This window comes from Gymnoscopelus microlampas, assembly GCF_963454915.1.
Source record: "Gymnoscopelus microlampas genome assembly, chromosome: 7".
NCBI classification, from domain to species: domain Eukaryota; kingdom Metazoa; phylum Chordata; class Actinopteri; order Myctophiformes; family Myctophidae; genus Gymnoscopelus; species Gymnoscopelus microlampas.
Genome location: NC_139944.1, coordinates 39,147,496 through 39,169,480, shown reverse-complemented (window position 1 = coordinate 39,169,480; position 21,985 = coordinate 39,147,496). Strand labels below are relative to the sequence as shown.

The 21,985-nt window shown below is 41.6% G+C and overlaps 2 protein-coding genes across 3 annotated transcripts; one reads left to right on the top strand and one right to left on the bottom strand.

The window, feature by feature from the left end:
• Positions 1–3,093: 3,093 nt before the first annotated feature.
• Positions 3,094–16,154, bottom strand: LOC311048213 (eukaryotic translation initiation factor 4E type 3-like). Of its 2 annotated transcripts, XM_084061330.1 has the most exons (7): positions 15,843–16,154; positions 14,025–14,097; positions 9,067–9,161; positions 8,762–8,822; positions 8,609–8,675; positions 8,177–8,332; positions 3,094–6,837 (listed from the first exon to the last, which is right to left on the bottom strand). In XM_084061330.1, exons 1-7 carry the CDS (start codon positions 16,025–16,027, stop codon positions 6,791–6,793), a joined length of 684 nt encoding a protein of 227 aa, XP_083917456.1. In that variant the 5' UTR covers positions 16,028–16,154; the 3' UTR covers positions 3,094–6,790. The 2 variants fall into 2 exon arrangements, with proteins under 2 accessions (XP_083917456.1, XP_083917457.1); XM_084061331.1 differs by lacking the exons at positions 14,025–14,097; positions 15,843–16,154 and adding an exon at positions 10,172–10,306.
• Positions 16,155–19,508: 3,354 nt separating this feature from the next.
• On the top strand, positions 19,509–20,627 carry gpr27 (G protein-coupled receptor 27; the record flags this gene model as incomplete). Its single annotated transcript, XM_084061642.1, has 1 exon — positions 19,509–20,627. One exon carries the CDS (start codon positions 19,509–19,511, stop codon positions 20,625–20,627), a length of 1,119 nt encoding a protein of 372 aa, XP_083917768.1.
• Between the last annotated feature and the right edge of the window lie 1,358 nt (positions 20,628–21,985).

Here is a 21,985-nt window from a genome sequence, read left to right as displayed (position 1 = left end):
GAACTGTGCACAAACTTGTGCATTGGGGGTAGCTACTTACTTTTGTAGAAGCCAGCTGTTCCTCCCTTTAGAAATGTTTTTTTTTCTTCACTTTCAGTGCTGGCCATCCTGAAAAAGCAATGGCATGGCAGCATTATTTATGTGGTTCTTATTAGGGCTGCGTAGACACACTTTGGTGTGACAGCGGAGATAACAACACTGCGCTCAGGACCCTGATGCTAGACACTAACAAGTAAGATTTAGACCAGGTAGTTGCAAAACGCATAGTTCACTGTTAACAAGTGCCTAATAACATATGTATTAACCTTAATAAAGCATTGTTCCCACTTTAGATCAGGTTGATGTAAAAAGCATAGTTAACTGCCTCAGAAAACAACGAGAAGTGTTGATCAAATAGAATCAATATTCGGTCACTGCATTGTCTATTTCTCACCTCAAATGTTTTAAAAAACATTCTTGAGAGCGATGTTTAGCTGTAAATGACATTGTGTGTTTGTTTACGTAGCTGCCATGTTGTAGCCTATATAAATCAAGTAGCGCAGATTGATATGAGCAGGTGCTTTGAGCCTTTGATTATTGAGTTCAGCAGTCATTATTCAAAAATAACAGATGGCTGAATTGAGAGATTGGCCGATCAGAATCAAACATTCAACCTAGTCGTGTAATAAGCACACCTGGAGTGCACTCACGTATTGGTTTGTATTGGACCAGTGCGCTCAGTGCCATATATCCGAACGCACCCTATGTTATCTTAGCCTCATCTTACAATAAATGCACAAAATCTCTGTACAGTAGCCTACATGCATACAGTACTTATGTCCATCTGTATAGTTCACATATCTCAAACTATACAGACTCGGCACGTGCGCCACCAAAGACCCGAGGGACATGTATATGCCCAGTCAGTCGAGTCAGTCGGATAGGCGGTTGTCCAGAACCGCCGATCTGACCGATGCGCCCATGGCATATATGGATATCTGGTTGTCCAGAACCGCAGAATTTGACCAATATGCCCATATATGGGCATACCAATATATGGGACCAACAGACTTCAAATTCGGCATGCATATCGGCGAGGACCCGAGGGGGGGATGCGCCAAGTGGGAATTCGGTTGGATCAGTGGATCTCCCAAAAATATCGATAAATCCGCCCACTGGAACACTGACTCCACATGCACTAGAAAAGCAAAATGGATGCTGTTTGAGGAGAGGTTAAGTGATTAGATCTGTCGTTACCCGCATCTGTATAACTCCTGGTAAAAGACTATAAAGACAACCAAATGTGCTTCAATTGTTGGAGAGAAATTGCTCTGACAGTTGGAAGAGATGAAAGTGTGTGCAGGCAGAAAGTGGAAGTATCTGCGAGACAGATTTCACCATTTTGATTCGCACTGGGCATGTGTGGAAAGCATGGATGTCTGCAGACACCAAATTGATGCGAGTACATGTCCGCGGACCCTCGTGGCTACATGGACGGACGCACAACACAAAGAATAATCAGGCCTTCAAGCCAAAATGTCCCCTTGCTTTCTGTTTTAACTGCATTTTGTAGCTTTCTATTCATGGGTTTTTCGCAAACAGCTTTTGCTGTTGTTGAGTTTTTGTGTTTCGTAAATGTATATACAATCCCCCCCCCCCCTCATCCCCCATATTCTGGCACTAACTAATAACATGCATCTGTACTACCAGCAGTAGGCTACTATTGGCATAACATGAACAAACAAAACATTTTCAACTTACAACTCTGTTACTGTTCTTTGGCCATACTTATTACATACAAACATAGTCATTATTTAACCATAGTGAATTAACCACTGGTAGTCAATGGTGTCTTACTGTCTTTTGTTTTCTTCAGGTCCAATTAGGGTCAAGTTATAGGGATGCGACGAATCATGGAAGGGCATATTGTGACCGATAAGACCCAATCAGGAAGCAAACTTGGGTGTCTGTGTCATAATTTTCAAAAAGTATCCATTTCCGCCCATTCACACTACAACTCAAGGTTTTCAAAAGTCTCAGTTTTTAGTAGTTTTAGAATAGTGTGGACGCCTAGCGTAAATGCAGCAATACTTATGCGTTTTAAATTGACACCGTAGCAAGGCCTGTAGGTCTTATCAGATTAGATATCAGGCCTAAGGCCTTGTGACTTTAGAGGGCCTCATACATCTATGTCACCCCACTCTATTGTTTATTCCCTGCCCTTGGCTATAACTTTACCAAAGAGCATAGCAGCTTAGTCACTTAGTCACTAATAGGCTATTATTAATTGCTAAATATACCAAGAACTACAAAACAAAAGACTACGTTTGGTAGAGATTAAACACGAGTTAAGTACGATATTACAAAGTTAAGCTGAAACAGCAGATTAACTAGAATTAAACATGCAGAGAAGTGATGAAACAACAGAGTAAGTAGAATAAAACAGACAACAGATTAAAACACAATAATGTTTGTGCAGAGATAGAAAAAAAAAAAACATGGGGACTGAGTAGAGAGACAATAGAACAAACTTAACATAACATGGCAATTCAGAATAGATAGATTAGATGTTAGAATAAACATCTATCAAGATAGGCCTACAGTAAACCGTGACAGTCACCTTCACTACTGTGATCAAGTTAGAATTACAGCAGATGGCCACCAACATACAGTACCAGTAGTTACAGCTGTGCCCGATTCACTGGCCCTGTCAGATAACCACCAACTCTACAGTACATATTTCTAAAGTTTAAATTTTACTTGTCCAATAATACTGAAAATATTAACAGTAAGTCTGGTATGAAGAGAAATTGCTCTTTTAGAGGGTAACCTCTGTGGTGTTGTTTTTCCAAATGCATGCATGTGTGCACATGCTTCCATGCGTAGGCATGGAATTGTGTGCGATTGTACAGTATGTGCATATGCCCGTATGCATACACTGTCATTATGTATGTATGCCTCTATGTCTTGCTGATACTGTACTGTTACTACAGGTATTCCACAGACAGCAAGAAAATATCTGATATCGATACAAGCAACTCAGACAAAATGTTAGAAACGAATAGTGTGAAATATTTACCCTCTGTATTCATTGTTAAAAATTGAACACCGTCCCTCTCTAATGAAACATTTTATTTCCAATACAACATAACAGGGATGACAATTTAAATTGCATACATTTAAAATAAAGTTCTTAAAGTGATGACAACCTAGACAAAGGCACAATTCTAGAAATGGAAAGGATATACAGTGACTCACTTAAGTAGAAGCTGTGGAAATCAAAAGGACTCTACTCAAGTAGCCAGAACATCTAACCATTAAATCAAGCTTTGGTGTGTGTTTCCAGCAGGTTGGAACAAAGCTAATTTCTAACGTGCTTTCCACAGTAACATGTACGTAAGTACCACTGAACTCAAGTGATCCCTTTAGTCATTTCTAAATAATCTATAGGACTTTTACAGTACATCATTATTGGATCTTTCATATTGCAGTAACCAAGTTTAAAGAGTTAGTGGGCAGTGACAAAGTATGGCATTGCTATTGCTTGCTGAGTGGGAAGAACATTTCATTATTATGATTCCCCTAACTCTCTTGAAAACATCTCGGAAAGGAACTGCGATCATAATAAAAATGAAAACCCAGAACTTCTTACAGTTCTCACATCGTTTTGATATATGGTACTATGTCAGAATTAACAAGAGTGGAAACCCTGGATGAGCAGTCAATTCAGAAACCACTCAAACACATTCATCTTTGCTGAGAGTTAAGAAACTCAAGTTTTAGTAAGAGGCATTTCAGAATTCCGTCGTTCCATTTACAGTACACTAGGTTGCAATAGTATAAATGCATTTATTGATTGTATTTTTCTGTATGTCTCTGCTCATCCCCCACAAAAACACCACATGTGTTTTGATTTGTCAGTTTACACAAACATTTGCACTCAAAAGGACCACAATGGAAATAAGCTCTAGAGCTTTGTTTTATCCTTTTGACAGATATGTACGAATATATGTTAAATGTATACCTATACATTTTTGTCCAAAAAAGTCAGTCAATCAAGAGCTTACGCTGGAAATTCACCACCAGTTCCTACACATTTTACCTTTTAAAATGTTATACTTGGTAGATTTTTCAGACCATATCTGCAATCTGAGTACAAATAGCTTGATGCTTCTGTAAATACATTGTTTTAAAATCAAACCATTAAAATGTACGTATGTTACATTTTGACTATGTACTGTATGCTATTATGCTGCTAAATCATTGCCAGAAGATTGTAGCTAGGTGAAATACTGTAGCTCCTACAAATCAATTACCGGTAACTGCTTAGGAACCCTGTGAAAAGGGGCGTTTGATTGATTACTTTATTGGACAGAAATGTAAATGGCACAAAGTACAGTCAGACATCTGAGCTAAAAGGATAACACAAAAGTCCTGGGGACGTTGACGAGTTTTGCACAGGCAACACATTTCTGATTTTCATACCCTCCTTATAATAGAATTAGGATTCACATAAAAAAACAAACTGCTAATTTCCTTTTAACTTTTCGGGGGGGGAACAACTCTGCCACGTTAGGACATAGATGACTTTGTCACAGACTGGCCTTCAGTTTCAAGTACTCCGATAACGTAGCCTGGTTCCAAACCATAGACCCCGCCCAATCTCTGACTGGACTGCCTCTTGGTCTGGTGTTGAAATGTGAGCCTAGGATACATAGATTAGAAAACTAGATACCTCATTGGCCGCTGCAGTTCGTTGGAGCGACCTGTATCGCGGCCGCCATACTAGCAGGGGCACGCTGCCACTCAAAGTGACTACTGGCCAATCACAGCGCGTTGACTACTGGCCAATCACAGCGTGTCTTTTCCAGGACTTGTCAGAATTTAGTCGTCCCGCCCCCACCTGCCTCTGATTGGCCTACCGAACGTCCCCTTCTGTGACCTACGCGGCAACTTCCCGAGGGAGGGCGGAAGATGGTGCGTGCGCGCCCAAGATTCAAACGCCTCAGAGCCGGAGGGGGCGTCTACCTTTATATGTCTATGCTACGATATCTTCAATACAAAAAATACCGTCCAATGAGAGTCGGAGGTGGGGGTGGGTCTAACGACAAGCCAATCAGCGAATATCTGCTAAAACAAGCTGTGCGATGACATCAGATGTAGGCGGATTCGTGGAACTCTTGTGATTGGTTTAGGGAAATTTGAATCCCCTCCCCCTTGTAATCGCCGACACTGCAGCCAATTTCAGATAATCAGGCTACTGATAACGGGTACTGCATGAGTATTATAAACACAGAAAGATGCTGAAACTCTAACCTAATCCTAATGCAGAGAATGACCGAAAATGTGTCACTCCCCATATCCAGCAAACGGTTGTGAGGTATGAGAGGAACCCTATATTCCATTTAAAATAGTCTATACTTTCATTTTAAATTACCAATTCCCTATCATCCAAAATAAATGGTTTACAATAGAAACTACATCATCCATCCATTATAATAACTAGTTAGTTGAGTCCAAACTTGAAACAAAAGTGGTGTGATTGTCGCATATAGAAAAAAAGCAAACAACCACAGCTTGTTAACCACTTTCCAAACATAACCCAGTAAAAAGGTCATGTCTGGGAATAATGGCCCCGATTTAGAAATTGGAGAACATACTTTAATCTGGATACAAGTTTATATTTGCATCGCAAATTAACTGAACTGGATCATTACACCAAGTCCTTCTCCCATCTAGCTTGAATTAATTCATTGGAAGGCGTTTTCTGCATTTCATAAAATGCCGAAATAAGCCACTATGCATTATTTATTGAAACCTGACACTTCAGCCTATTTGGCTCAAGTTTAGTCACCAACCCTGACAAAACAGAAATTAAAACATGGAAATATGGTAGCACAATGCTCCAAATTACGACAAAACAAATTAAGCCTCCAACATTTTCTAATAATGTTTTGCTTGTATACGAGTGTGGTAAATTATGTAGGGCTCAATCCTACTCATATAACAGAGACAAAGTACAGCATCTCTCTTCAAAGTAGTATGCACATTAGCCTACTGTACATGACCGCATTAACTCATGTCATTGTCACTCATGTACCCGTTTACTTTCCACATAATGTAATCATTAACGGCAACCGCTAAATGTGGGTGTGTTGTGCTCTCTAGAAGGTTCCATCCTGTGCTCAAAGCTGTTCTGAAGTTTCATAAATCACATCTGGCATGTTTCTTACAATAACCTTGAATGTATGATTATTTCATAATTGAAGGCCAATATTTATGCAATACATCTTCCGACAGCTTTGGCCATGTACTGCACCCTCGTGAGTGGGACAAACTCCAGCATAGGCCCCACCTATGCATAAAGTGCTTTGGCACTAAAATGTGTCAATGGAATAATGAATGTCTAAATAAATGTTAACAAATAAGACACATCTAACAGTTTAACACGGTGAGAATATATTACTGCAACCTCTAGAACAGGAATAAATTGCCTGAGGTCCATAAGCGGTGCAGAGAACAGTGCAGTTCAGTTCAATATGAAAGGAACTAATTAACATTAACTAAAAAGATGAAGACAAAATTAAAATCATAAAAATTAAAAATCCTACTCTGAACATACTGAAGAATTCAGAATACAGGCCAATTCTGAATCTTAAAATGGAAAAAAGTTAGGCATTAGTTATTAAAATTTATAAAAAATATACTGAAGATTTCCTTGAATCCAAAATACGACTCTTGATTAAATTGTGGCGAGTGCCTGATCCTCAGGCAAAGAGTTCAGATTGAAGAAAATAAGGTGCCCTACAACCTAATGTCTTGAACGTCCTCCTTCGAAGGCATGATGTTCCTTATGAGCTGAAAATTAAAAATAGTCATAATCAGTATAGACCCTCGTAACATGCATCAATCTTCAGAAAACCTTGGCTTAATTTTCTAACATTAATGCACATGTCCCACCTTCCATGTGTTCCCATTTTAAAGCATTGTAAACACCAACAAAATGTTCCAAGCAAAAACTCAAAAGCAAACAAACTTTCTGATGTGAATCAGCTGTCTTTTTAACCCCATGAACCCTAGCATCCCTATGCTGCCGCAAATATTCAGCAAAAATAGATCTATAAGCTCACAACAGTATCAAAACAATATCTAGGGATTAAACTACCGCCACTTCCAGTATTAACTTGGTCATTTGTCAATTAAATTGACTTTAATTTGAGAAACGGTGCTGACTAGAGCACTTTTCTGCTGTAAATGAAAGGGGGGGGGACAAAGCATGGATCTTGTTTATCATCTTGGACTGGTTGGCTATGCATCTGTGTTTTCCAATATTTCCATGTCAAGCAACAAGAGGAGAAGCACTAGCTTAGTTTTTTTTCATCGTCAGGCTTAAGTACTTGGGTGTGGGTGCACAACATCCTCCACGGCCGACAGTGGTTCATAGAGAGCAAATACATCCAATAGAGAGACCATCAGTTCCGACGAACAGCTCTTTGTCTACGGTCGTGACTGGTAAGCTAATAATAACAGCCCATATCATAAACACTGAAAATATTCTCAACTTTTAGCGCTCTTGGTAACAAAATAATAATAATAATAAAGCACACTGACAAGCGTCTTTTAAGAGCTTTTTGACTATATGTACCCAGTAATTTGTATTTGTATATTTGAATTATAGCCTACTTGTGTAATGGGATGTATGTAACTTGTTTTTTTTTTATCTTGTATGTTGAGGAGCCGTAACCCAATCATACCCGGTTGTAAAAAATAATCTTGAATCTTGTACATGGCCATGGTACTGTAGCTTAACCGTGACGTTAATCACAGCATTGACTTCACAACTACTGTACAGTATGTCAGACTATTTGGAGCAGGGTGAACATGGTCAAAAAAGTTTTATAGAGAGATTTAAGAGAGATTTAAAAAATCTAGCTGTCCAAAAACAAACTAAACTAAAAAACATAATTAAACACTTTCTCCTGAGATTAAGCAGCCGTTTCCGTGTTATGAAGCAACACCAGCCCAGACAGAGCTATGGACGATCCTTCAAAAATTCACTGACAGACACTGATTTGAATTGGAATGTTTAAATTATGCAGCTCAGAGTGCAGTTTGTTAACTTTGCATAGTCTTGTTGCTGAACAACTCAAGTTGTTGTGGTATATTTGATTTGGAAAATATGGGAGGTCATACTCACGTTTATAAAAAACAGCTTTAAAAGATATGTGAGGGAGCAGCTCATTGACTTTTCCCAAGATATTAGCTTCACTGGCGAGACGCGCATCATTATTCCAGACTTGAACAACATCTTCCCGATCACGAACGCTTACACTGACACCTACAACCTCATCATCTGTAAACAGAGAGACACCAGAGAGAGTTCGATCATATAACTAGGAACAATGCATAACAGCTGATATGGCAACAGCAAACTGAAATCCCCAAAATCCCAAAAACTGAAACCCAGTGTTAGTCAGTTGCAACAAGAGTCAGGTAAAGTATAGTAGTAGACCATGTCCGTTTGTTTCTGTTCATATATTAATGTCTTCTTACAGTAGCTAAAATACATGAACTTCATCAACCCCGACAGCAGTGCATACAATATCAAGTACAGACTTGACACACTCACCTGAAGCACAGTAATCTGCAAACTGCTCCCCAATAGTAGCAAGTAACAATTCTTTCCAAACTGCTGCCTAAAACAAGACCATAAGAATCCATTAACAATGCTGTGATTTATGTGAAGTGAATAAAAACCGTGTTGAAGAGGAAAAACACCTACGGTGCTTTCTTTTGGTATTTTCATCTTCCATACACCTCCTTTTGCATTGCTCTCTTCTTCCCTATGTTGGATAAAGAACTGCATCAGATGGATCATCACATTTTGATGCTTTATATATATATATATATATATATATATATATATATATATATATATATATATATATATATATATATATATTATACACACACACACACACACACAGGACTAGAAGTGAGGGGCTACATAATAATCCACATTTACATATAAACCAGTGGTAAGGAAAATACCATCCACAACTTAAACATCATTGGTGAGAGCCATACCATAGTGGTCTCCTCTCTCCACGCATTAAGTGATAGCTACATCTCATGGGCAAGGCAGTCACTGGAGGAATGTTGTTGTACACACTCCAGAACATCTATGAAGAGGACATAAAACAAAGGACAATTTACATGAGCAACCAAATGACTGATGTTTTAAGCTACCAAATGACAACATGCAAATGCTGAATGTAAATACTTTGACCAGTTCATCTTAGTGAGATTTTTTTACCACCATGTACATGTGTTATTGCAAAATAATAGGTTGTAGGGCTTTAGTGGAAAACTGCTACAAAATATCTAGTTGCACAAAAGTAAGCTGATCAATGGCTTGATGTAACAAAAATGCAATTGTATTTGTTTAGTCTAATGGAATTTCTGCTAAAGGGTTCCCACTCTTTTCAATAAGCTAAAGGGTTACCAGTCTTTCCAATAAACAATTTCCCAAGACATTAATGCGGCCATATCATATTGGTTAATGTAAAATATACTATGTTTTGGATGGCTAAGAAGACAGGAGTTTAAAGACCAGTGTCTCTGACCATTAAAAAGCAAGATCCTTTAAATTGCTACTACCACACTTGCACGCTTTTGCGCACACCGTTTCAGTGTACGCTTCGCTTGAACACGGTCATTTTATTCCCACTAGCCTCCATATCATCAAGGTATTAAACAAGAAATCAGCTTGGCATAGCGGTCCGGGCACCTAGGCTCCAATGTAGCCTGACAGCGCATCTCGGGTTCGAGTCCCGTTCCCGACAATCTTTGCTGCATATCTCTCCCCATCTCTCTCTCCCCGTTTCCTGTCTGTCAAAAACGTGTGACTTGGGAACGTATGGGACCGGTTGGCAAACCCGCCCCCGACTGTCTCCACTGGCTGAATCACGCCTGCTTGAACGGTACATAGCCGGGCCTTGCTGTGTGTTATGCCACACAGCTAGTGAGACAGGACACTGTTACTAAAAAAAGCTTTTGTGCATTTGTGCAGTAGGAGCATAGAGTTAAAAGTAGGAGAGGCGTTCTCACATGCCCTATTTTCCTGTACAGTTTGCGGTATGTACCGTTCTATTTTTTGGCGGAATAGTCGAGTACAGCACTTGTTACTCACGTGAGGTATATGACAGTACAGACTACTGAGACCAGGCATTTGGTGATAAGAATTATCAATATTAGCATCCATGATCCATCCATCATCTGCAGGCTGGCAGACGGCTGTTACTTAATCCATTGAAATAAAGAAAAGGAACGGATGGTTTTCTGCTGAGGAAACAGCAATGAAAGCGACCAATTCCAGAATAATCATTATCTCAATATATTATACTAGAGTTTCGGGGGGCTACGCCCCCCTCAACCCCAGCCGCGCACGGGGCCCAGGCGTGTGTATGTAGGGGGACCCAAATCGCCGGAGTGAAACTGTGGAAAAGTTTTTTTGAAAAAGGAAAAAATTTGAAGAAATAATATTTCTTATGTTTCAGGGGGTCCACAGGGGGTCCGCGGACCCCCTGATGGTCCACTGACCCCCTGTGGAGTGTTGGGACGCGCGGGGACACCCCTGGAACATTGCGGACCATTTCGGTGTTTGTTTTTTTTTCATGAAGGTGGTTGCTTGTTTCTGGCGCAGGCTGTGCAAACCTGGCAACCCAGCGCATGCTGCCGCACGTTTAAGTGGCGTAGCGTCATGAGGGTCAGTGGGGCCGTGGCTCGGTCAGTGAAGACCCTGTAGTGCGGATGATATGTGGCATAGAGGGGCAGATTGTAAATCCACAGAGGAAACATCCGTGGGCTACCATTGGTTCAGCGATGTGTGCGGTCGCCCTGCGGCCCCTCCTCCTCCACCAATGTGCAGTATTGAGAGCCCTGACGTCACAACAATTGGAGCGATGGGCACTGCACTGTGGTTGGTTAGGGTACACCTAGGGCCCAGGTAGAACCCAGTTAATGCCTGCATGGGCAAACCCAGTTAGGACCCGCCTTGGTCCCACATAAACATGGCTAGTTGGGGCCCACCTAAGGGCCAGGTAGAAGCTACTTATAGCCTGCATGGGCATCGCAGTTGGGACTGAAGTGGATGCCGCTGACATTGCTGACATGGGGTCCATATGGTTTAGCCCACCTTGAAACCATATGGGAACTACGCTGGCATGCTGGCTGTAATGCAAACGCTGCATCATACCTGCAGTGCGTAGTTTGATGTTGTGTGTGTAGCAGATATACCTGCAGTGTGTAGATCAATGTCCATAGGAAAGTCAATGCCCAGCAGTGTTTGTTTTTCCCCAGCAGAGTTTCTAGTGTCTCTGTGTCTCTCTGGAAGAGGTTGCACATGAACTCTGCAGCCGCACTGAGGCGCTCCAACACAAACACTCTCACATTAAGCTGCTTCACACAACAAACATCAGCACCACGCTGCTGTTTGTCCAAAAGACACAATATCTGCTCTCCCACCGACGTCATGTGTTCATTTATCGACAGCCGTACAGACTCCTTTTGACACATTTTACGTCGTTTATCCAGCTCTCACTGACTCTCCACATCGGGCTGTTATTTTGCTGCGATCAAGTCAACGATGTGAGAGATTAGCTATCACAGACGGACGGACAGGGGGTGAAACATAGTCTTGCGCCATGCCTTTCGGCCTGGCGGAGACAATAAACAACCGAAAGTAAAGGAAATGGCCATTTCTGCAACAGAAGTAGTCAATAAACTATGCTATGAAAACATGGGCCACATTGGCAAAGAATGTAAGAAAGAGGCAATCATGTAGGAAATAGCCGATCTCCAAGCTTACAAAGCCTCTGAACGTGAGGCGTTTCGAGCTTGTAGATCGGCTATTTTCACAATATTTACTTGTGGAACGGAGTCAAACAGAATGGGGGGGTCCCAGGGGGGGGGGGGGGGGGGGGGGGGGCGGCGTGAAAGGGTTGATAAACACTGCTGTAATCGGAGCGAAATTATCTGAAATTACTACATGACCATAATGCAGGCTAACATGCGTTGCACGGGGCGGTCCTGCCATTACGTTAGTTACTGTAGTTGCTGTGGAGCTACATAGTTCTCCAGAAGACACACACAAACATACACCATCTACAATGGACGAACTGAGCAGCAATATAGACATTCACCACACGAACGTGCATTGTTGACAAAGTGATTGCACAGCCGCTGCAGGCATGACAACCAGGTTAGCGTTAGCGACATGGCAGCTATCACAGCGCCCTGTCCGTCGTGCTGCAACTGCCTGTGATGGCTACAGCAGTAACAGCAAGCTGTCTGCGATGCCATTGTCTGGAGACTGCTCTTAGCGTGACACGACCAATGAGAGTGAGCGCTGTAGTTGTTGCTAAGATACGGTGGCGTCTCTGCCCCATAGCTTGTAGATCTCTCACACATGATTGGCGTAGGCTGCGTTGCCAGGTCTGACTTTGTGTCTAAGCAATGGTCGGCTGATTTTTGCGCGCCTTTGGGCTCGTTTGCATTGTGCGCACGGCAGCGCTTGTTTAGCGTACGTCAGCGCGACGTGGCAACGTGAAAGGTGATTGGCTGGTGAAAAGAAACACCCGACGTTACACCAGAAATGGTGCCTGGAGAAAATGGTGACCAAAAAAAAAGTTTGGAAAAAAAGGAAAAAACCCCCGCAGCGGCTGCGTGCTGTTGTGGTGATGAGGTCGTGCGCACGGTAAACGGTACGAAGCTGCCTCCCCTTCCGTTTTGTCCGACATTTGGTGAGTAGAATTAATTATGTTGCGCGGTGGAAAAGGTGTATTGAGCAGTGAGATGTCCCCTACGCGAGGCGTAAATTCAGCGCGGCCGGCGTGGCGAGTCAGTTGGCGACATGTGGTCTGGCGGTGCGTTGTTTAGTCGATAACAGAGCTGTGGGGTGTGGACACCGAGGGTGCGGAAGTTGGTCGCCATTTATATAGTTAGATATTCTAAATATCATCTATATTCTATATCATTCATGACATTATCACAGCGATGCGGGGGTTAACAGAGCTGGTCCTGCAGTCTAAAATATCCTTATTCCACTGGGGGGGGGGGGGGGGGGGGGGGCAGGGTTTGCCAACCGGTCCCGTACGTTCCCAAATCACGCGTCAAAAACAACTACATAAAGCCTTTTTTTTTTAGACTTTTTGAGATTTTCTTTATGTTCAATTATTACCTGCTGATTATTGATGACAGATGTTAATATCTTTCTTGCAGATCGTACAAAACGCATGGTGGGGAAGGGGAGGTCTTGATTTGCAGAGGCTTGGCCATCTGTCAAGATAACTTTCAAGAAAGTTCTGAGGCGTGTGAACACACCATTTCTTTTCCGGTGGGGGTGCCACTGCCATGTTCTGTTGATTACAATTTGTTGCTGCAGTGTACAGTAGATTTGCACGCGATTTTAATTAATAATCTCATCGCAGACCAGTCTCTCTCTCCAAGAAACCAGTCAAGTATTGTAGGATACACCTCCGTGAGGAAGTAGCCAATCGAATGCAAGCTATCTGTCCCGCCTAACTTGATTGGCTGCAAGCAAGGATTAGAAGCAGTAGATCATGCCTCTGCCATAGAGCCCTAGTCCTCAGGACCACGTAGGATTTTTTAGCACGAATATGAACTAGTACCAAATCTGGTGTTGCAAGCTTAGCACATAGAGGACACTACTGTGCATGTTTCTATTGTCTGAAACCTTAGTGCGCCTGACTATTATCCTGGAAGTTAGGGGGGGGAATCGATCCTCTAGTCTAGGGCCATGCTGTCTAGTCAGTAGTCAAACATTACAGGTTTCAAGGGGCATTTGGGCTCAAGACCAAAAAACTATATGCGACACATTTTTAAAACATGTAGCTGCTGGCTAAATGATATGATTTTACAACACAGCTTTAGTACATTGCATCTGAACAGACCCTTCCCCTTCTGCCTAAGATTATCTTACTAAAACCTATAGTCGCAGTTATAAAAAACAAAATATTCTCCACCTGGACAGTTTTAACAGTGTAGATCTTCTTCAGATTGGATTCACATTCTGCAGCAGTTGTCCCTGGCAATGACCTAAAACAAAAACAAAAATTGTGAAATGCTTGTAACATCCCCCAATAACAAATGTACTTAATGGTTACGCACAAGAAGACTTGTTTTAAGGTGCAGTAAGTGATATTATTTTGGTAAAAATAAGTATTAAATGGCTCTATATTCTGATAGCAATCATTACTACTCTTGAGTGTTTGTTCAGTAACAGGGGTCTCCCTGTCTCTCTTGAATGCATTTTTAGGTCAGGATATCAATTTTATCCAAGCAGAAGAGAAAACTATTACAGAAGTATACCGGATAAACAAGTGGAAGTAATGACAAAGAGAAGAGCACACAAAATGAAACTTTTTAGTTGATAAACGAATCACCTGATTGGATGAAATTGGCAAACGACCAAAACATTCATTTTCTGATTATTAAATACTAAGAACAAACTATGTATAGCAATGATTACTGGTTATCTGAATATACAGCTTTAACTTTTTCACAAACGTTTTGTTTTAAGCAACTAAAACAATATCACATACACCTACTTTAAATATTAAAAACAGTATTGTATACACTACAGAGACAGTGTTATGCATAGCCTAATCTGCAATCCTTGATCCTTTTTCCGATGTTGTGATTTGCCTGTGTAGGCCAATGACCGTTTCGCAAAATTGCAGCTGCCAGTGCCACTAAAGTAGGAAAGCTAGACTACTTTTGAATGTAGGTCATATCTTGTCTTCCAAAGAAGACATCCTTCTGGCTCATGATGCAAGATGACTGGCCCATTTTCTATTATACGAAGCTGTAGCTGCTTATCAAGACGCAAATGAACAATACACATAATTGGTACACACTACACAGTTCCGGCTCTCTTGTAAAACGCTTACATGTTCAGAATAAGTAGGCTAACCTACATAACAGGCAACAATTACATAGGAATCAGCCAGGGGCCATAGTATAGCCAGCCCTATGGATACAGCACACATAGCCATATTAACCCCAAAACTACACATTAGACTCGAAAATGATATAACGTTTGGTTTAGGTATGTTACTGTTGCATCCTAGTTTGCACTTTGCAGCCTCGATGACCAGTGGTGGAAAAAGTACACATGTTTTACTTAAGTAAAAGTATCAATACTGCAATATAGAAATACTCATTTTTCAAATGGCAGTGGGAAATGGGCTGAAGTGGTTAATGTAAGATTTCAAAATCTACAAAGTAACTAAAGTTTTCATATAATTGTAGAGGAGTAAAAGTTAAATATTTGCCTCTGAGATGTAGTGGAGTAGAAGTAAAAGTACTGAAAATTGGAAATACTCCAGCAGAGTAAAAAAAAAAACTCAAAATTGTACTGATAGAAGTACAGCACTTTAGTAAATGTGCTTAGTTACTTTAACCACTGCAAAACGCCAAATTAGACTGGAAACAATGTAGCGTTACGTTTGATAGGCTACAACTGTTGCATCCTAGATTGCAGCCTCGACGACCACCTCGACTCAGGCATTTTGCTTCAGCGAAACACTTTCTGCCGTGTTTGACGACATCCCGTGTCAAAACTTCTAACTTTGTTTAACCGGCTTCTCTGCCAACATTTGAAAGTGAAATATTAACGCAAGCAAGGCTATCCCTGCATGTTGGCTTGGGGCCTACGGAATCGCCGTTTTATCGCCATTATCGGCGTTTCCTATCGTCTGTGTTTGCCATGTATTGAACGTGTGGACTGGACATGGTGAAAAGTAGGTTAATGTATTATATATAGATAATAATAATAATACCTGTCGAGCCAGAAGGTCCAGGGGGAGTGGAGAGGCAACGCTGTGGCGTCCTCTTCGTGTTGCTTCTTTGTGATATTTTCCAATTCCTTCTCGTCGATGTCAATGTTATTTTCAGCTGTATTAAGTGTCGGTTCGCTGCGTGCGTCCCTCTCCATCTGCAGGGTTTTACCGACAGGAACCGACATTTCTGAGCGCAAAATAACAGTTTTTGTGGCCTGTGTGTGTGAAGCTTCTCTATAAAATATAAACCCGGGGCCGGGGTCGTCGGTCAGACTCAGTCAGCACAGAAAACACTGCCGTGCCGCTTTTCCATTCCGCCCACCAGCCGGATGACGATGACGTCTGTAAATGGCCGATCGACAAGCTCACAGCGCGTTGCGATGCGACGCATTCTGAGCTTGTAGATCGGCTAGCGACGCCTTAGTACGAGGAAGTATACATATATGACGATTCTGCTGCGTCACACAGTCGGAAACAAAAAAACGTCGTAGCAGCTGGATGGATGTCCGAAAGTGATTAATAGGCTCTATTCACAGCAGCCATATTATGAAGAAATGCACAGGTGTTACTAATGATACTAATAAAGGCTCTGTTCCATTCTGGTCAAACAGAGTCATTCTGCATGTTGGCCCACAGTCATTGCTGGAAACACTCTGCTACACCAGTGGTTCTAAAGTTGGGGTCCAGGGACCCTCATGGGCTTCCAAATGGCCCCTTACGGGTGTGTAACTTACGGGTCCATTTGGTTCCATTTGTACACTCCCAGAGTTATGGGGCTCGTGGAAACCACGGCGCTACACTAAATGGAACAGAGCCTTCATTAGTATAACCTGTGAAGGAAGTGATAATATGGCTTCTGTGCATGTAGGCTACCCCGTTATTAGGTTTATCTAGCGCTGCATTGTTTGCAGACCAGTGGATGTTAAGTAGCTAACTACGTACTTTACTCAAGTATTTTTTTTTTACTTTACTGGAGTATTTCCAATTTTCTGTAGGCTACTTTAATTAATTGCATGTGAGGCATTGTGAGCTTGTAGATCTGCTATTTTCTAAAGATTTTGAAAACTTGTGAAATTATTCGGCATAATGACTACTTTATACTTTTGGTGCTTTAAGTACATTTTTATGCCAATACTTTGGTACTTTCACTCAAGTCAATTTGAATTCCGTACTTTTACTTGTAACAGAGTATTTGTACTGCAAACTGTCATATCATATGCACAAATAAATTAAACTTATTTGCGTGATACTTACCGTTTAAAGTAACGACTGGCTTAATTTAGAAGTCACGATTTATGGTAAAGAAACAGAATCGTACTATCAACCTTTAAAAAATAATAAATAGGATTAGGAAAATGTGATAGTTGTAGCCTGTATTAAATGCTGTTAGCCTACAGATGTAAAGATATTGCATAGCACTGGCTGCAGATGGCGCTGGTGAATCGCAGCAGCATTCATGTCTGTTTGCTACATTTGGCTACTTGTCTTATTTGTAGCCTACTTTTAAGTATCTACTTAAAATGAGTAGATACACAATAGTGGAAACATATAGACCTAGCCCTGGTTGCACTGTTTTTATATTGGCACAAAGAGTTTGATATTTATTATGTATTTTCTAACCTTTTATGCATTAAGGATTAAAACGTGTTGTTTTCAATTGATAATTATGCTGCATTCCAGTTATTCCTTTTGTGACATTTAATGTAATCCCTGGATCTGAGTTGGTGACTGATATTGATTGATTGATTGATCGATGTTTTTAATTGACAAACATTATAGATATGGATACAATCCAAAAAGTGTGATAGCTTTCCATTGTGGTCCTTTGCGATGGTGTGCATACAGTAAGTGCCATGTGATGTTTATATATATATTTTTTTCCGCCTTTTGTTTTTTTTGGGGGGGGTGGGGGGTGGGGGGCGGATAGAGACATGGGAAAACATGGGTAATGTATGATACAACTACACTAATTGGTGGATTAGGTCCAGCTCTTTATGGCATCATGGCATAACATGACAATATTGTAGCTTGATATATAAGCTTGATATACGCCAATGCTGCAGTGGCTGTCCATTGTGTTTATTGCTTATTTGTGAAATCCACTCAAAATAATGAGGTTGCCTTGTTGTGCAACACCAAAACACACAATGCAGTTAAATCATTAGTGTTAAAGTGTCCCTCCTGATTGGATGAAACTGGGGAGACCTTACTGAACAAACACTATGATTACAGAATGTAGAGCTATTTAACACTTCATTTAACAAAAAAACATCACTTACTGCACCTTTAATTTAACTCTGAGAGTGTAAATTTGAACCAAATATTACAGATCCATTTACTTCTATTTGTAGTAGGCCTACACTCTCAAGAGTTAAAATAAAACTGAGAATTTAACTGGAAGTAATCACATGCAGTGAGGGGTTTCAAACACTATATATCAACTCTGATGTCTTCCACAGGGAAATCTGTTTGCAAATAAAGTAGGCTAAATTCTGCACTGTACACCTATAGCATAAATATTTCAGACTTATATGGACAGGGAAAATCTTTGGGAAATTAATGTATCAAATGAAAGGATTAGCCTGTATTTATTTATTAACAAACAAACCGATCTACACGTTTGTTTTAATATTAGCGCCAACTAACTTATAAGGATAAATTCTCCTGGAGAATAACTCTGGTCCATCCAGACAGACATTAATAGGTTACTACAGCAAGGAGGCTATAATGCTGCTCGATCAGTGCATCTCATCTCATGACAAATGCAAATATAAACAAGCCTGTGCCTTTAATGCTGAACCAGTCAGCATGCAGCTTGTAATAGCCTGATGGGAAGGGAACTGAGACTGTAACATTTGCATCTCTCCAGTGCATCGAGCCACACTGATCCGTGGCCCCAGATTGCATGAGACAAGGACCAATAGACTAATGATTCCAGGCCTACTTCATAGCCTACTTCGCGCAAGCGGACCTACATCGCATCGGCGTCTCGGCTATGATAATTGCCCGTGGCACGGTCACCTCTCTGGCCAAACCGCCGTCACTCCATAGCATAGAGTAGGCTAGATAGACTAAGACTACAAACAAGTTATTGTAAATTGCAAGCAGTAGACTATTATAGCCTAGTTGTTCGGTCCATAGATAGGTGGACTGACTCGCTGCATTGATGCATCTGATATGAACAACCTTTGACGGAGCTGACTATAGACAACCTCGGCCATCAATGGAAATTGAGATGCTTTTTTTTATTGTTTATTCCTGTAGGCTGTATTGGATGATTTCAACAAACATGATTAACACAATGGGCTGCTTTCAGTCAACAGAAAATGGACCTACACAGAACGGTGTTTTGCCATGATTTTCGCATTGGACACTTGTGAGATGAAGGATAAGAAGAAAATTAAGTATAAAAACAGTGCTGTTATCGCCCCTGTTCCGATGGATCAGATCAGATCAGAGTGGAATAATGAATTATCCAAGGCGAGTGGATCGGAACAGTTTCCCCTGATGTAGCCTAGACTTATAAAGCAGCATATCCATCATGTTCATTTCTTTGTCACTTTTCATCAACCATTAAAAACGGTCACTTCAAGCGGCGTAGAGGCCAGTCCACTTGATGTGGGGATATAAAATCAACGCGCTTGTGACACTGGCTCGGTTGCATAGATGGCAAACGCGAGTGAGTTTGGGGAAAGCAACCCTTCGCTCCACAGCGATGCCTCCTCCGCGCTGAAAGTGGCTTCACTGGGGCTCATCATGTGTGTCAGCCTGGTGGGGAACGTGTCGCTGTCCCTGCTGCTGGTCAAAGACAGCTCCCTTCACAAGGCTCCGTATTACTTTCTCCTTGATCTTTGCGTGGCAGATGTCATCCGAGCCGCCGTGTGCTTTCCCTTCGTGCTGACGTCCATCAAGAGCGGCTCCACTTGGACGCACGGCGTTTTAAGCTGCAAAACAATCGCTTTCACGTCGGTCCTTTTCTGTTTCCACGGCGCGTTTTTGCTCTTCTGCGTCAGTGTCACCCGGTACATGGCCATCGCGCATCACAGGTTCTACTCCAAGCGGATGACTTCGTGGACATCGTGCGCGGCGGTCATATGCATGGTCTGGACCCTTTCCGTGGCCATGGCTTTCCCTCCGGTGTTCGACGTCGGCACGTACACGTTCATCCGCCAGGAGGAGCAGTGCGCCTTCGAGCATCGATACGTGAGAGCGAACAACGACTCCTTGGGGTTCATGTTGATGCTGGCCGTCATCGTGGGCGCGACGCACGTCGTTTACATAAAGATGCTGTGTTTCGTGTACGACCATCGCAAGATGAGGCCGGCCCAGCTGGTGCCGGCCGTCAGTCAGAACTGGACGTTCCACGGCCCCGGGGCCACGGGGCAAGCGGCCGCCAATTGGATCGCCGGGTTCGGACGCGGTCCCACGCCGCCGACGCTGGTGGGCATCAGGCAAGCCTCGCAGAATAACGGGAACAGGAGGCTGCTCGTCTTGGATGAGTTTAAGATGGAGAAGCGCATTGGGAAAATGTATTACATGATGACACTGTCGTTTCTCCTTCTCTGGGCCCCTTATGTGATCGCGTGCTACGTTCGGATATTCGTGAAAGGGGTCACCGTTCCACAGGTGTTCCTGACCATAGCTGTGTGGATGACATTCCTCCAGGCGGGGGCGAACCCCGTTATTAGTTTTGTATTCAACAAGGAGCTTCGGCTGCGTCTCAGAGCGTGTTTCCCGTGCTGTCCTGGCACACAAACACCCATGGAGCCATATTGTGTCATCTGAATGGTGCAGTCCTTTGCCTTTGCCTAATTTAGTTGCATTCAGTGTGTCCCTCAACGAAACATTTTAGCCAAAAGTTTCAGGTAAAATTCGGGTGTAGTCTAGGCCAGTGATCCTCAACCTGTGTGTCGGGAGTCATGATTTTGGAGGGGTCCCCAGATGACTGTAAAGTGACAATTTAAGGACCTTTAAGACCTTTTTAATACCTAAAATAAAAAAAAGGTAAAGACCATTATTGCATCAAAAGTAATCAACAAACTATTGGCCAAATTGTCAAATATTGTAAGAAAGAGGCAAACATCTTGAAAATAGCAGATCTACAAGCTCACAACGCCTTGCTTTGCGAGCCTTGAGTTGTGAGCTTGTAGATCTGCTACTTTCACAATCTGTGGAACCAAGTCAAACTAAATGTAATGCTTCAACTCCTACAATTCCAAGTGCTTATCAGGGTGGGGGGTCCCCAGTTCAATTATGATTATTTTGGGGGGTTGTGACCTGAAAAGGTTGAGAACCACTGGTCTAGGCTATAAATTAATTGAAACCAGAAGAGAATTCTCATGAAAACTTAAGAAACCTATCCAAGCAGCCTACTGCTTTCTCTGGCTTTGCTCATAGCCTATAATGAGGCGACTTTATCCTTTTGTTCTCTTATCATTTGAAAATCACACGAATTTCAGTATTTATGACATTTGTAAATACTGTATAAAGCTCACTTACCTTTGCTTTACTTTATTCTTCATTTTTTAGATCAATGTTGTATATTTCATAAGCTCTTGTGTGAACAAGGTGATAAAACTTATTTTTACAATCTTAGCAAATCCATGTTCTTCAAGGTCAAGGATAAATTGTGTTGATGATGAGGTCCTTATACATTCCCTGCAGACAGAATTATTATTATTATTATTATAACTTTTACCAACTTAAACACTGGTAGCCTACTCTGAAAACAACAACGAATACACTTTGGAACAATGTTTGCATTAGTTGTATTTCTGAGAAAATAAATATTTTTGTTGTGTCAAGAGTCACGTGTTCATGCATTTTTAGGGAAGACTTTAGACATAGCTTTGGAACATAATTGGCATGTTCTTGGTCCCAGACAATAAAAAGTGTCCTTAGCCACGTCAAGTCACAATTTTCATAACTGCAGCTTTTAAATTTAAATTATCTGTTGCAAATCTGTTTCTTTGCTCAATGGAACACACTACCCATTGAGCCACCCCCCTCCAGTGGTGGACAGTACCAAAGTACATTTACTATATACTTAAGTATCTGTGCTTGTAGAAGAAAATGTACTTTGTAATAGGCTATTTAAGTATTTTTTTTAAAGCAAATACTCCCGTACTTTAACGTAAGTACAA

Excerpts from the sequence above, each read along its gene's own strand:
- LOC311048213 (XM_084061330.1), bottom strand. The coding sequence starts at position 16,027 with ATGTCGGTTCCTGTCGGTAAAACCCTGCAGATGGAGAGGGACGCACGC. Across the intron at positions 14,098-15,842 it reads TGGACCTTCTGGCTCGACAG|GTCATTGCCAGGGACAACTG; the intron begins GTATTATTATTA and ends TTTTTGTTTTAG. Across the intron at positions 8,823-9,066 it reads GGAGAGAGGAGACCACTATG|GGAAGAAGAGAGCAATGCAA; the intron begins GTATGGCTCTCA and ends TATCCAACATAG.